This window comes from Eleutherodactylus coqui, chromosome 5 (genome assembly GCF_035609145.1).
Source record: "Eleutherodactylus coqui strain aEleCoq1 chromosome 5, aEleCoq1.hap1, whole genome shotgun sequence".
In the NCBI taxonomy this organism is placed as follows: domain Eukaryota; kingdom Metazoa; phylum Chordata; class Amphibia; order Anura; family Eleutherodactylidae; genus Eleutherodactylus; species Eleutherodactylus coqui.
The window spans coordinates 38,596,671-38,613,266 of NC_089841.1; the positions used below are offsets into that span (position 1 = coordinate 38,596,671).

A 16,596-nucleotide genomic window follows, 5' to 3' on the forward strand; every position below is an offset into this window, starting at 1 on the left:
CCCCCCCCCCAATATCAAATCTCCCGCCAGAATGTGTAACCTGCACTTCAAGAACACCGGAAGAACACACCCTTTTCTCACCATGGCCGTTCTAAAAATGTTCACTGTTGCCCTTATCAACTCTCGTCTCAATTATTGCAACTCGCTGCTGATTGGCCTTCCCTGCGCCAGACTCTCCCTTCTCCAATCTATCTTCAATGCATCAACCAGGCTCATCTTCCTGTCCGGACGCTACTCGGACGTCTCTGCCCTGTGCCAGTCACTGCACTGGCTGCCTGTAAAATACAGAATTCAATTCAAACTCACTACCTTCAGCCATAAACCTCTTCATAGCACCGCTCCACCCTACATTGCTTCCCTCATCTCAATCCACCACCCAGTCCATTCCCCCCACTCAGCTAATGAAATCAGCATAGTTGCCCCTTTAACTTGAACCTCTAATTCCCGCTTCTAAGACTTCTCCAGAGCAGCACCAATCCTCTGTAACACGCTACCCAAAACTATCCGGGCAATCCCTGACACACACAACTTCAGGCATGCTCTAAAAACGCACCTCTTCAGGGAGGCATACCACATGTCCTAAACCAAACTCTTCTGTACTCCGCCTGATAACATTCTCCCTGTCCTACTGTTTGCAATCCCTGCTAGCCGCAATCAACCGCCACCTGCAGTCATACCGATTCAGCCAGCACATAGCTTATTTCTGAGCATTGCCTATGCATATAGCATCCCTCACTCTCTACCTCATCATACCGGGCACATCTCCAGCCCTTTACCTTCTGTTTCACCCCATTATTTGTAGTATGTAAGCTCATTGGAGCAGGACCCGCACCCCTACTGTCTGCATCAACTGTTTACTAGATGTTATAGTGGATTTTGTTTTTTGTATCTGTTCTCCCACTGTTTTATAAGCACTGCTGAATATGTTGGTGCTAGATTAATAAAGATTATTATTATTATTATTGCAGTGCAGGGTGGAGTGGTATATACTATTATGGGGCAGGCTGGTGGGGTATATACTATTACTAGCTGATATACCCGGCTTCGCCTGAGTTAATTTGGTACTGGTGTTTAACTGGTGTTCACACGGAAAATCTTATGAAGTCGTGGTTACTTTAGAGATACCGGGAAAAAAATATGTTCACCATTTTGCATAGTTCTCTGCGTTACCCAGGAAATACCACGGGGAGGTAACCATGCGACGTTCCCTTTATATAAAATGACATTGGGAAGTAAGAAAATTAGATTACGTACGTAAAATTTGGACGCTAATTCTTTTGCACTTAGAATTGAATAATCGAGTTGGGACCCATTAGCTTTTCATATTTATGACACAATCAATGCCGTGCCAAATTTCAAGTTTCTATGACATCGAGAAGTGAGAGAATTAAATTTCGTACATAAAATGTGGATGCTAATTCTTTTGCGCTTAGAATTGAACAATCGAGGTGGGAAAATTAACTTTTCCTATTTATGACATATTCAATGCCCGTGCCAAATTTCACATTTCTATGACACCGGGATGTGAGAGAATTAGATTCCGTACGTAAAATTTGGACGCTAATTCTTTTGTGCTTAGAATTGAATAATCGAGTTGGGACCCATTAGCTTTTCCTATTTATGACATAATCAATGCCCGTGTCAAATTTCATGTTTCTCTGACACCGGGAAGTGAGAGAATTAGATTTCGTATGTAAAATGTGGACGCTAATTCTTTTGGCGCTTAGAATTGAACAATCGAGGTGGGACCCATTAACTGTTCCTAATTATGACATAATCAATGCTCCTGCCAAATTTCATGTTTCTATGACACCAAGAAGTGAGAGAATTAGATTCCGTACGTAAAATTTCGACGCTAATTCTTTTGCGCTAGAATTAAATAATCGAGTTGGGAACCAATTACTTTTCCTATTTTGGAGATAATCTATGCTTGTGCCAAAATTCATGTTTCTGCGACATCGGGAAGTTGGAGAACTTTTGGCCAGTCACTCAGTCAGTCAGTGAGTCAGTGAGGGCTATCGTCTTTATAGATAGATAGATAGATAGATAGATAGATAGATAGATAGATAGATAGATAGATAGATAGATAGATAGATAGATAGATAGATAGATAGATAGATAGATAGATAGATATAGATGGGGCAGACTGGAGGGGCGCATACTATTATGGGGCAGGCTGGAGGGGCACATACTATTATGGGGCAGGCTGGAGGGGCACATACTATTATGGGGCAGGCTGGAGGGGCACATACTACTATGGGGCAGGCTGGAGGGGCACATACTATTATGGGGCACGCTGGAGGGGTACATACTTTTATGGTGCCGGGTGGAGCGGTACATACTATTATTGCGCAGGGTGGAGCGGTACATACTATTATGGGGCGGGGTGGAGCGGTACATACTATTATGGGGCAGGGTGGAGGGGTACATACTATTATGGGGCAGGGTGGAGGGGTACATTCTATTATGGTGCAGGGTAGAGCGGTACATACTATTATGGGGCAGGGTGGAGCCGTACATACTATTATGGGGCAGGGTAGAGGGGTACATACTATTATGGCGCAGGCTGGAGGGGTACATACTATTATGGCGCAGGCTGGAGGGGTACATACTATTATGGCGCAGGCTGGAGTGGTACATACTATTATGAGGCAGGGTGGAGGGGTACCTACTATTATAGCGCAGGGAGGAGCGGTACATACTATTATGGGGCAGGGTGGAGCGGTACATACTATTATGGGGCAGGCTGGAGGGGTACATACTATTATGGCGCAGGGTGGAGCCGTACATACTATTATGGGGCAGGGTAGAGCGGTACATACTATTATGGCGCAGGGTGGAGCGGTACATACTATTATGGCGCAGGGTGGAGCGGTACATACTATTATGGGGCAGGGTGGAGCGGTACATACTATTATGGGGCAGGGTGGAGCGGTACATACTATTATGGGGCAGGGTGGAGTCGTACATACTATTATGGGGCAGGGTAGAGCGGTACATACTATTATGGCGCAGGGTGGAGCGGTACATACTATTATGGGGCAGGGTGGAGCGGTACATACTATTATGGGGCAGGGTGGGACGGTACATACTATTATGGGGCATGGGGGGTAAACATCTCAAAGTTTTTACGTTATCTTGAGTTTTATTGAAGTTTTTTACTTTTCTGTAGCTCTCACATTGGCTCATCTTTTTTTTTCTTCAGATCTCTTCACTGTACGAGCATCTTTTGATATCTTCTATGCAACAGAATTTTCCTGATTGCTCCATTAAGGATGGAGGAGGATGCAAACAAGATGGCAAAGAGTGTATTAAATCTCACCCTAGAGATACTCTTCCAGCTTTCTGGAGAGGTGAGAGATTCTGGTTCTTTTCTATGGTAATAACAGATGATGTCACTGAAGAGGGTGGAGATTCTGATGATGTCACATTACATCATCCTCATCTATGGTAATAGCAGATGAAGTCACTGGAGAGGTGATTGAATCTGGAAATGTCTGCAGTGATATTTATTGCTGTCTCCCCATATACAGGATTACACAGTAGTGAAGAAGACCTCTAGTGATGGCTGTCGGGCCCCTGTGTGTGATGGATGGGGAAGACCCCTGAGCCCAATCACAGGGCCCCCACCTCACCACCTGATACATGAGGATATCAATGTACAGAAGGATCTAGAACTCACCAACAAGATGATTGAGCTGCTGACTGGAGAGGTGATGCTGCAGGGAATGCTGGGACATTATACAGTAACAGCACTGGAGGCTTCTGGGTGATGACTGTATATTGTGTTGTCAGGTTTCTATAAGGTGTCAGGATATCGCTGTCTATTTCTCCATGGAAGAGTGGGAGTATTTAGAAGGACACAAGGATCTGTACAAGGACGCCATGATGGAGACCCGCCAGCCGCTCCCATCACCAGGTAATAGACAGGACTAAATACACGGGGACTTTATTATCTGTATGTAAAGAATGACTTCAGTGTCTGTCTGTGTTTCCTCCAGTTCCATCCAGTAAGAGAAGCCCACCAGAGAGATGTCCCCGTCCTCTTCTCCCACAGGACCATCAGGTAGATGGAGATGTCCCTCTGATCTGTAGAAGGCTGTGAAGCTCTTGTCTTCAGTCTTATTAGATGTCTTCTACTAGTGTGATGAGGCCGGTGGAGATGGCAGGATTACCGCTGACCAGAGACATTACATGTTGTCTGGATCTTCTCCCAGTTTTCTGGCGGTGGAGACTGCTGGTGGGAATAAGGAGCCAACAGGTTGGATTAATATCTATCTGCTCCTTTATGTCCCCCGAGACAAACAGCGGATGTGTCTGGTAGACGCTGATCTCCTCCACTGAGACTACGTGCAGCGTGTCTAGCCATGCCGGATATACATGTGTATGAGGTTCCTGAGGGGTCATTGAGCAGCCATCTAATATATGTGTACAGCCTGTAGATCTGCAGCCATGTGGCTCAGATAACTACTCCTGTCAGGTCATATTTGGTCATCATGATGATTACTGATCATTCCTGGTCAGGTAAAACCTTCCACACGACTTCTCCAACCGTCTGCTGACTTTTACAATATTTGTCTCACAGCTTCTGTATCAGGATGAAGATCTGACCGATATTAATACTACAGAGACAAATGTGAGGGGCGATCAGCGGGGTAAAGAGGAGATTCCTACAGGTAACCGTCCAGGTGAGTAGTAACCACTAAATACAGCAGAGAGGAGTCACAGATTCCCCTCAGTCAGCGGCTGCAGATATGTTATTCTGTGGTCTGTGGGATTATTGGGGATGACAGATCCTACAGTCCGGGCCCCGTCCTCCCAGCTGGTTCATCCTGTAAGCCTATTAGTGATAGTAGATATCTGACACTGGCAATGGTCGGCTGTGCTGCAGCTAGAAACGCCATAACAAGAGCAAAAACCACCCAAATGGCTGTTCATGTCGGTTATTTTCAGTATCTATAGACTGTATATTAATATCTGGTGTTTGGAAGCTGATAGTCTTGTAGTCACTTATCCTGCCTGTTATGGAAGTATGATATTACTGCAGTCACACATTCTCTCCCGGGTTCGTAAATATTTATTGGTTTTTTATGTCTAATCTAGAATGAGACGTTTATCCAATTATCCCCCTTTGCTGACCAGGTGCCCCCATTAGCATACTTTCCCTGTCACTACCCTGACTCCATGTCTGCAGATTACCCCAGGAGAGAAGAACTGTGGTAGAACAATGGGAGATTATTAACTCAGTGTGCTTTTACATGGGCCGATAAATCGTTCAGATTCCCGCGCTCATACTGCAGTGTAAGTGCACGCCCCGCTGAACAACATCCAAATGCATTCTCTTATCATTTGTCCTTTAGTTTGTGTGCATAAAAACTGAATGACAGTCACCCATGTGAACAGACAGTCATTTATCTATGAAGGACTGCCTGTTTACTGTAAGACTGTGTACTGGGTCACTACAGTTTCCCCCTACTTAAAAACAGGCTGACCCTCGCGCCTCCAAAGCAGAGTGCAAAATCTGGAGTCAGACCATTTTCAGTGTGTTACTTCCATTTTACTTGTGAGGCCTCTGCGCATTCATGCAGTGTGCAAGGCAAAACCTATAAACACAGCTCCCCCATCCACCTCCCGGTTACCTTTATGAAGGATTAACCCAATCTCAATGTACTCAGACTAATGAGTAGCGTCACTTTCTGAGTCTAGCTTTCTTAATTATGACAGCATGTAAAGAATATCACTTGCAAGTACATTTAGAATTTTCTACTAGGCTGAACGGAATTCAGGAACACTAGTATAGCTATGGAGTACATGCATAACTCTTCTCTCCACAGACAAAAGGAATGAGACAAGTTGAATGACCATCACTTTCTTTGTAAAGGACGGAAATACTCTTTGAATCATCTATAGTGATGACGGACGATGGTCTGCTACTGCCTGGCACCTCCACAACTGAGTCTTCCGAGGACCTGCTCCGCAGGATCTGACTGACTTCCTCGTCGATGGAGCAGAACTGGTGATGGAAGAAGCCTGCCCAAAGTCTCTCTCCTAAGAGGAAGTGTCCTGGACAGTAATCAGAGATGTGTCAGGTCTCCTCTGAGGTGGCTGCAAAGCCAGGTTGGGGACAACTTGCCTCCTCCAAGCGAAGTGGAAAGCAAAATGGGAGTTGACAAATTCAATGACGAAAGATCTTAAAAGTTCCGGGATATAGTCTCTCACCACAGAGTACCACCGATTTATGAGTATCAACGGAGGATATTCCGCTTGGGTGGTAACATTCTCTCCGGAAAATGTATAGAGGATGTGAAGATTCCACCATCTCTCCGGTAGCCACATCAGGTAGTGGAGAAGTAGAACAGCTAATAGATAAGCGTAAAAGTTCTGGATTCTCTTTCCAGTAGAAGGGTTGTTTTCTGGCAGACGGTCCGGCTGCAGCATCTGAAGTAGGACGTAGCCATAGGTGTCTGAGCACTGGATCCATCTCCCAGGTTAAGGTTATGGAAAGATTGCTGTAAGGCGTCTGCAGCCACAGGTAACTCCTCCTCTTAAGGGTTGACCTATAATGGATTCCTTTTGGCGCCAAACATCTGTCGGGAAAATTGTGGCGGAAGCAATTGAGAGAGATGAGAGTAATGGTGGTTGGGCGCCATTTTGAGCAAGTTTTGGCATGAAAAAGTGGTGCAGCCATTTTCAGATTACAGAGTTTTTCTACGATTTTCCAGATTTTTCTTCTTTCTTGTGTCTCTGCGGTTTCGCAGGCAGGATAATGGGGCATTAAGGATCCTATCCTGTTTGTGACGCCCAGAAGAAGTGGGGTACTGCAGTATCCTGTAGGGTGACCCTGGACATAGGGCGCACGTTGAGGAGTTGGAAGGGTAAGGTGCTGGTTTGTCACAGTGGCACTTACCACGCTCCCAGAGGGACGTAAATAGCCTCAGCAAGGGCGGCGCTCGGCCTCTTCCATACACCCCTCGGAAAGCGATGACCAATAAACATGGAAACAGGAATAGGGTTTGTCACGGGTGACGCCACTGTACAGATACCCATCGGAATGACCCTCGGTGGTAAATAAAGGAGCCGCAGACAAAAGTAATGTACCTCAGGACCCTGGGAATGATCAGAGCCTTGCAAAACTTTACTAGAAACAAGTTCTGGATGTAATGTACAATTTAAATAAAACGTAAGTGCAGGCAAAGAACAGACTTGAGAGTACCTCCACCCAGTGATCCCAGACTACAAGACAACTGGGCGTGCAAAATGAATTAGCGTACCTCTACGTGGTGATCCCTTAGACTAGCATCGCCGCGTAGGAAGAAACAAAGAGTACCTCTGCACTAGGCCTAAACATCTGCACCTTTCAAATTGCTCATGCTCTCACTCCTTAACAGGGACTCACTCTCTCTTCATCTGTGGGGTACGTGCCGATAAGGAACCTCTCTTCTTCCATCGTTCATCACATGGGAGTTGATGGTATCCCCCATGTGGCTGGCACTACCAGAAGAATCCTGAAGGGTGGACTACTCAGAACGGACTCCCACTTTCCTGCTCTCTCACACACACTTTTATAACCTCACTCATACCACATGGCGAGAAAGAAATTGTTACATTTTCCAAACAGTTATATCCCAGTCTCATGTTAACCCATCATTTGCTGCAGCTGTGCAATATATATAACAGAATGACTAGACAAATTGCACAGCGCACCAAGATAAGACATTATATGTAAGATATATATAGAGGGGGCCAGGAAAGTATGTACTTGGCCACTACAATAACACCTGAACAATCTTCGCAAGGATGACTAGTCAGGCATCTGGCCCAAACAGGTCGTCCCATATAAAAGCACCCTAAGGGCCAGCAGAGACCACGTATGGGTTGTGAGTGCGCAGTGTGACACTTTTTTTTTTTTTCAAATTCCCCGCTCTATTCATAGCAGGGGTGCATATGGAAACGCTGCCCATACACAATGCATACTAAGCATGTTTCAGCCCCACCAAGAAAACGGAATCTGGTAATTGAACCCAGATATGCAAATTGTCTATGATGGAGAGAAAACAGTGAAAAGACGTCTGAGGCAGCTCTATAGAGGACACTGTTATATGAGCGCCTCTAGTCAATTCTGAAGGGGAGTAGCTCAAAAACAGCAAACAAACAAAAAGAAAAGGTGTATAAAGTGCTGGTGAAGGATAAAGGCTAATGCCTACGGCCGGATTTCCACTGTGTTACACTGCATCTATTAGATTCTATTGAACCTAATAGCTGAATGTTCACGCTGCGGAATTCCACCGCTGTATTCTGCGAAATAACCCGCGGCATGTCCTATTTGTCGCAGGAATACGTGCGGCCGGTGGCTGACTGTAGTCAGTGGAAGCCAGCCGTCACGCTATACTTCCACTGTAGCACAACGGAAGTATAGCATGAATACGCGCCCTGCCCACCACCGGCCGCGTCATATGACACCACCGGCGTGTCATGCGGGACTCGGGCAAGCGGATCTGGAGGTCAGACACTGTGGTATGCCACTTGCGGAGCCCATCATGGCCGTGGGCATGAGCCCTAACAGTGTCACCTCTGCAGTAATATAGGGGCCAATGCCCACGGACAGATCATCACAGCGGAATCCGTGGCCAGACCTGCCGCGGACTCCGTTGCAATAGCCGTCCATAAACATGCTGTACTAAATGATTCTCCCATGTCCACGAGCGGAGATCAGCTGCGATTTTTTTTTTTATTTTTTTTATTTTTTTTTCCATTCGCGGGTGGAGAATCACAGCATGTTCTTTTTTCCGCAGAAAAATGCACAAACGGCTTCTATTGCAGTCAATGGAAGCTTTCTGTCTTGCGATACTTCCGATGTGAGCACGGCAGAAGTATCTTGGGAATACGCATGTGCGCCAGAAAAGCTGAGTATGGGGTCTCTGGGGTGCGCCATGCCAGACTCCGCTGCGATACTCCGCTGGCGGAATCCGACACAGCCGTGAGCATTTGGCCTAAAACCGAGAGACCGAACCAAAATGATCACTAGACAAATAATCCTCATGAAAAACTCTCCTGAAGACAATAAGAGAGGGTTCTTATCTTCTGTGATCATTAGTCTTGTGGTTTTACATTTCATGTCTCCACGCGGTTCCCATCTACTGGTTCATCAGGAGAAAACCCAAGATGCTGCTGACAGGTGTAAGACGAGCTCATATATATCCCTGCCAGACGGGGGCTGAACAATTGCAGAGGCTAGAAAAGACTGGAGTAGTATTGACTCATATAGCAAACTCCCTACTGCTAGGAAATGATGGATAAGTCCACAGCTGATGCCGGCAGCCATGGCTTAGGTGATGCTAGCCGCACTGACCCCACTCTAATGTATAAGATAACTAGTAGCCTCTGCTATACTGCTGCCCAGCTCCCCATACACCATAATGGTCTTGCAAGATAAGCCCTACAGACATGGGTGTAGCACAAGAGGGAAAGATGAAAATTCAGGAGAAGAATGGTAATGACAGCTGTAAGACGAGCTCATATCAAAGTGCTAAAGACCACTTGTCCGTCACTTTGTATGTGTGTGTGATGTGTGAGTTACATGTAGAGTCTGACAACACCTGTGATGTCCGTTACCGTCTTTTAGCTCTGCCCCCTGACCACATGATGGTGACATCATCACAGGTTATTTATCCTCCCTCTGCACTGAATGAGGAATTATGGGAAGACAACAACATCCACAAACCCCTGTGGCCTCAGTTGGTATGGATACAACAGTACTCAGTCTGGCAGTTTGTAGCTGGTTGTGAGACAGCTGGACCCCTGTGTGAAGACTCCAATAAATGATACCTCACAAATGTCCACATACATAGCTGGCAGTGCATACTGACCAATAACATTGAAGCATAGTCCTTCACCGCTATCTTCACATATCCTGAATGTGATATCATGTCATCTCAAGTGCTAGTGCAGCCAACACAAGTCCAGCCTTCATCTAATCGTCAACCGTTGTCCAGTGTTGATCCAAACTGTTGCTGTTGTGCAAACATGTCACCACAGAGGGTTCAATGCTGCAGTGAAGCTAATGCAGCTTACATGACCTAGCGACAAGCCGTGATATCACCTCAGCCACCAGCTGAAGTTTGTAAATTTCGTGCAGCAGATATGCAAAAGGTACGAGTGAATATTTCTCCTCAGTGAGATCCTGGAGTTTAGAAATTACATGGCGCTCTTATACAAAAGCAATGTAGCAGAGCTGTGCGTATGTGACGTCCATGTTGCACAGGTGTGTGTGTGTAACTCGTGCATGTAGCACAGCTGTATGTGTGACGTGCATGTAGCACAGTTGTATGTGTGACATGTATATGTAGCAGAGCTGTTTGTGTGTGACATGGACATGTAGCAGAGCTGTTTGTGTGTGACATGGACATGTAGCAGAGCTGTTTGTGTGATATGTACATGTAGCAGATCTGTTTGTGTGTGACATGTGGATGTAGCAGCTGTTTTTTGTGTGATGTGCATGTAGCGGAGCTGTTTGTGTGTGACGTACATGTAGCAGAGCTGTGTGTGAGACGTGCATGTAGCAGAGCTGTGGGTGTGAGACGTGCATGAAGCAGAGCTGTGGGTGTGAGACGTGCATGTAGCAGAGCTGTATGGTGCATTGCACCACCAGAAATACTGGTACTATAATTTCCTAATAAATACTAGTATATCAATGTCAGAAGCTCTAACAACATACTGCCAGTCCACCATCAGGGCTACTAGTGAATTTTTATTTTCTTCTTTCCCTCTTTTGCTGCATTTCTCTCTGTAGGCACTGTGACAGATCTACTAATGGGTCCACCTGAGCACATGGAGTGACATCACAAGAGCACATGGGCAATCAGTATGCCCCACAATGTGAACAAGACCTTGCTGCTGCTCCAAATCCCTGTCATCTGTCTAGTAGCCAGGCCTCATCCACTGGCAGTCCAGTCTTGTCATCATCACTGTCATCTAGTGCTTCTCCCTTCTCTGTCCTGGCAGTTATCCATACTGGCATCTATTGCCAACAAACAAACACTATGTGCCTAGTTATCTAGTAGTCGTCGGCTGAACTCTCACCAAATTGTTGCATCCCGTAGCTCCTGGGCTGAATATCTATATATATATATAAAGACGAAAGCCCTCACTGACTCACTCACTCACTGACTGACTCGCCAAAAGTTCTCCAACTTCCCGATGTCGTAGAAACATGACATTTGGCACAAGCATAGATTATCTCCAAAATAGGAAAAGTAATTGGGTCCCAACTCGATTATTCAATTCTAGCGCAAAAGAATTGGCGTCGAAATTTTACGTACATAATCTAAATCTGTCACTTCCCAATGTCATAGAAACTTAAAACTTGGCACGAGCATTGATTATGTCATAAATAGGAAAAGTTAATGGGTCCCAACTCGATTATTCAATAATATGTGCAAAAGAATTAGCGTGCAAATTTTACGTACGGAATCTAATTCTCTCACTTCCCGGTGTCATAGAAACTCGAAATTTGGCAGGAGCATTAATTATGTCAGAAATAGGAAAAGTTAATGGGTCCCAACTCAATTATTCAATAATATGTGCAAAAGAATTAGCGTGCAAATTTTACGTACGGAATCTAATTCTCTCACTTCCCGGTGTCATAGAAACTCGAAATTTGGCAGGAGCATTAATTATGTCAGAAATAGGAAAAGCTAATGGGTACCAACTTGATTATTCAATTCTATGCGCAAAAGAATTAGCGTCCAAATTTTACGTACGGAATCTAATTTTCTCACTTTCCGGTGTCATAGAAAAGTGAAATTTGGCACGAGCATTGATTATGTCATAAATAGGAAAAGCTAATGGGTCCCAACTCGAATATTCAATTCTAGCACAAAAGAATTGGCGTCCTAATTTTACGTGCGGAATGTTATTTTTTCACTTTCCGGTGTCATAGAAACGGGAAACTTGGCACGAGCATTGATTATGTCCTAAATAGGAAAAGCTAATGGGTCCCAACTAGAGATGAGCGAGCACCAAAATGCTCGGGTGCTCGTTACTCGGGACGAAATTATCGCGATGCTCGAGGGTTCGTTTCAAGTAACGAACCCCATTGAAGTCAATGGGCGACCCGAGCATTTTTGTATTTCGCCGATGCTCGCTAAGGTTTTCATGTGTGAAAATCTGGGCAATTCAAGAAAGTGATGGGAACGACACAGCAACAGATAGGGCAGGCGAGGGGCTACATGTTGGGCTGCATCTCAAGTTCACAGGTCCCACTATTAAGCCACAATAGCGGCAAGAGTGCCCCCCCCCTCCCAACAACTTTTACTTCTGAAAAGCCCTAATTAGCAATGGATACCTTAGCTAAGCACCACACTACCTCCAACAAAGCACAATCACTGCCTGCATGACACTCCGCTGCCACTTCTCCTGGGTTACATGCTGCCCAACCCCCCCTGCACGACCCAGTGTCCACAGCGCACACAAAAGTTTCCCTGCGCAGCCTTCAGCTGCCCTCATGCCACTCCACCCTCATGTCTATTTATAAGTGCGTCTGCCATGACGAGGAACGGCAGGCACACACTGCAGAGGGTTGGCATGGCTAGGCAGCGACCCTCTTTAAAAGGGGCGGGGCGATAGCCCACAATGCTGTACAGAAGCAATGAGAAATATAATCCTGTGCCACCGCCATCAGGAGCTGCACACGTGGGCATAGCAATGGGGAACCTACAGTTAGGGCCAGAAATATTTGCACAGTAACACAATTTTCGCGAGTTGGGCTCTGCATGCCACCGCATTGGATTTGAAATGAAGCCTCTACAACAGAATTCAAGTGCAGATTGTAACGTTTAATTTAAAGGGTTGAACAAAAATATCTGATATAAAATGTAGGAATTGTACACATTTCTTTACAAACACTCAACATTTTAGGAGCTCAAAAGTAATTGGACAAATAAACATAACCCAAACAAAATATTTTTTTTTCAATATTTTGTTGCGAATCCTTTGGAGGCAATCACTGCCTTAAGTCTGGAACCCATGGACATCACCAAACGCTGGGTTTCCTCCTTCTTAATGCTTTGCCAGGCCTTTACAGCCGCAGCCTTCAGGTCTTGCTTGTTTGTGGGTCTTTCCGTCTGAAGTCTGGATTTGAGCAAGTGAAATGCATGCTCAATTGGGTTAAGATCTGGTGATTGACTTGGCCATTGCAGAATGTTCCACTTTTTTGCACTCATGAACTCCTGGGTAGCTTAGCTGTATGCTTGGGGTCATTGTCCATCTGTACTGTGAAGCGCCGTCCGATCAACTTTGCAGCATTTGGCTGAATCTGGGCTGAAAGTATATCCCGGTACACTTCAGAATTCATCCGGCTACTCTTGTCTGCTGTTATGTCATCAATAAACACAAGTGACCCAGTGCCATTGAAAGCCATGCATGCCCATGCCATCACGTTGCCTCCACCATGTTTTACAGAGGATGTGGTGTGCCTTGGATCATGTGCCGTTCCCTTTCTTCTCCAAACTTTTTTCTTCCCATCATTCTGGTACAGGTTGATCTTTGTCTCATCTGTCCATAGAATACTTTTCCAGAACTGGGCTGGCTTCTTGAGGTGTTTTTCGGCAAATTTAACTCTGGCCTGTCTATTTTTGGAATTGATGAATGGTTTGCATCTAGATGTGAACCCTTTGTATTTACTTTCATGGAGTCTTCTCTTTACTGTTGACTTAGAGACAGATACACCTACTTCCCTGAGAGTGTTCTGGACTTCAGTTGATGTTGTGAACGGGTTCTTCTTCACCAAAGAAAGTATGCGGCGATCATCCACCACCGTTGTCTTCCGTGGACGCCCAGGCCTTTTTGAGTTCCCAAGCTCACCAGTGAATTCCTTTTTTCTCAGAATGTACCCGACTGTTGATTTTGCTACTCCAAGCATGTCTGCTATCTCTCTGATGGATTTTTTCTTTTTTTTCAGCCTCAGGATGTTCTGCTTCACCTCAATTGAGAGTTCCTTTGACCGCATGTTGTCTGGTCACAGCAACAGCTTCCAAATCCAAAACCACACACCTGGAATCAACCCCAGACCTTTTAACTACTTAATTGATTACAGGTTAACGAGGGAGACGCCTTCTGAGTTAATTGCAGCCCTTAGAGTCCATTGTCCAATTACTTTTGGTCCCTTGAAAAAGAGGAGGCTATGCATTACAGAGCTATGATTCCTAAACCCTTTCTCCGATTTGGATGTGGAAACTCTCATATTGCAGCTGGGAGTGTGCACTTTCACCCCATATTATATATATAATTGTATTTCTGAACATGTTTTTGTAAACAGCTAAAATAACAAAACTTGTGTCACTGTCTAAATATTTCTGGCCCTAACTGTATGTGCCACACACTATTCATTCTGTCAAGGTGTCTGCATGCCCCAGTCAGACCGCGGTTTTTAATTCATAGACACAGGGCAGGTACAACTCCCTATTGTGAAGTCCCTGTGGACCGACAGCATGGGTGGCTCCCTGGAACCCACCGGCGGTACATAAAAATATCCCATTGCATTTCCCAACACAGCTGAGGTAGTAATGTCGTGCTTAATGCAGGTGGGCTTCGGCCCACACTGCATGCCCCAGTCAGACTGGGGTTCTTTAGAAGTGGAAACAGATGCATTTATAATTCCCTGTGGACCCACAGCATGGGTGGCTCCCTGGAACCCACCGGCGGTACATAAAAATATCCCATTGCATTTCCCAACACAGCTGAGGTAGTAATGTCGTGCTTAATGCAGGTGGGCTTCGGCCCACACTGCATGCCCCAGTCTGACTGGGGTTCTTTAGATGTGGTTTCAGATGCATTTATAATTCTCTGTGGACCCACAGCATGGGTGGGTGCCAGGAAGCCACCGGCGGTACATAAATATATCCCATTGCATTGCCCAACACAGCGGATGTAACGTCAGCTGTAATGCAGGTGGGCTAAAAATTCATTTGATTACACTGTAGGCGAGGGCCCACAAAAATTGCTGTATCAACAGTACTAATGTACATCCAAAAAATTGGCCATGGCCAACCAAGAGGGCAGGTGAAACCTATTAATCGCTTTGGTTAATGTGGCTTAAGTGGTAACTAGGCCTGGAGGCAGCCCAGTTGAACGAAAAATTGGTTCAAGTTAAAGTTTCAACGCTTTTAAGAGCATTGAAACGTATAAAAATTGTTTAGAAAAATTATATGACTGAGCCTTGTGGCCCTAAGAAAAATTGCCCGTTCGGCGTGATTACGTGAGGTTTCAGGAGGAGGAGCAGGAGGAGGAGGAGGAATATTATACACAGATTGATGAAGCAGAAATGTCCCCGTTTTGGATGGTGAGAGAGAACGATGCTTCCATCCGCGGGTGCAGCCTACGTATTGCTTAGGTATCGCTGCTGTCCGCTGGTGGAGAAGAGAAGTCTGGGGAAATCCAGGCTTTGTTCATCTTGATGAGTGTAAGCCTGTCGGCACTGTCGGTTGACAGGTGGGTACGCTTAGCCTTGACTGGGGACCGGTGACACAGTCTTGCTGGGGAGCCATAAAGCTGGCAAAGGCCTTGGAGAATGTTCCCCTGCCTGCGCTGCACATGCTGCCTGATCTCTGCGCCTCCCCTGCTACCTGGCCCTCGGAACTGCGCCTTCTGCCACTAGCGCTGTCGGATGGGAAGTTTACCATCAGTTTGTCCACCAGCGCCCTGTGGTATAGCATCATTCTCGAACCCCTTTCCTCTTCGGGAATGAGAGTGCAAAGGCTCTCCTTATACCGTGGATCGAGCAGTGTGTACACCCAGTAATCCGTAGTGGCCAGAATGCGTGTAACGCAAGGGTCACGAGAAAGGCATCCTAACATGAAGTCAGCCATGTGTGCCAGGGTACCTGTACGCAACACATGGCTGTCTTCACTAGGAAGATCACTTTCAGGATCCTCCTACTCCTCCTCAGGCCATACACGCTGAAAGGATGACAGGCAAGCAGCATGGGTACCGTCAGCAGTGGGCCAAGTTGTCTCTTCCCCCTCCTCCTCAACCTCCTCATGCTCCTCCTCCTCCTCCTGAACGCGCTGAGATATAGACAGGAGGGTGCTCTGACTATCCAGCGACATACTGTCTTCCCCGGCCTCCGTTTCCGAGCGCAAAGCGTCTGCCTTTATGCTTTGCAGGGAACTTCTCAAGATGCATAGCAGAGGAATGGTGAAGCTAATGATTGCAACATCGCCGCTCACCATCTGGGTAGACTCCTCAAATTTTCCAAGGACCTGGCAGATGGCTGCCAACCAGGCCCACTCTTCTGTAAATAATTGAGGAGGCTGACTCCCACTGCGCCGCGCAAGTTGGAGTTGGTATTCCACTATAGCTCTACGCTGCTCATAGAGTCTGGCCAACATGTGGAGCGTAGAGTTCCACTGTGTGGGCACGTCGCACAGTAGTCGGTGCACTGGCAGATTAAACCGATGTTGCAGGGTCCTCAGGGTGGCAGCGTGCGTGTGTGATTTGCGGAAATGTGCGCAAAGCTGGCGCACCTTTCCGAGCAGGTATGACAAGTGGGGGTAGCTTTTCAGAAAGCGCTGAACCACCAAATTAAACACATGGGCCAGG

The 16,596-nt window shown here is 46.1% G+C and overlaps 1 protein-coding gene across 1 annotated transcript in view; it reads left to right on the forward strand.

Annotated features, from left to right (window-relative positions):
- The first annotated feature begins 3,643 nt into the window (after positions 1–3,643).
- The window catches only part of LOC136629106 (zinc finger protein 585A-like), a 97,874-nt gene continuing 84,921 nt past the window's right edge, over positions 3,644–16,596 (forward strand). Inside the window, exons 1-4 of the mRNA XM_066605241.1 lie at positions 3,644–3,713; positions 3,796–3,919; positions 4,002–4,066; positions 4,586–4,688. Coding sequence (XP_066461338.1) covers positions 3,690–3,713; positions 3,796–3,919; positions 4,002–4,066; positions 4,586–4,688 — 316 coding nt within the window. The 5' untranslated portion in view covers positions 3,644–3,689. The remainder of the gene's footprint in view (positions 3,714–3,795; positions 3,920–4,001; positions 4,067–4,585; positions 4,689–16,596) is intronic.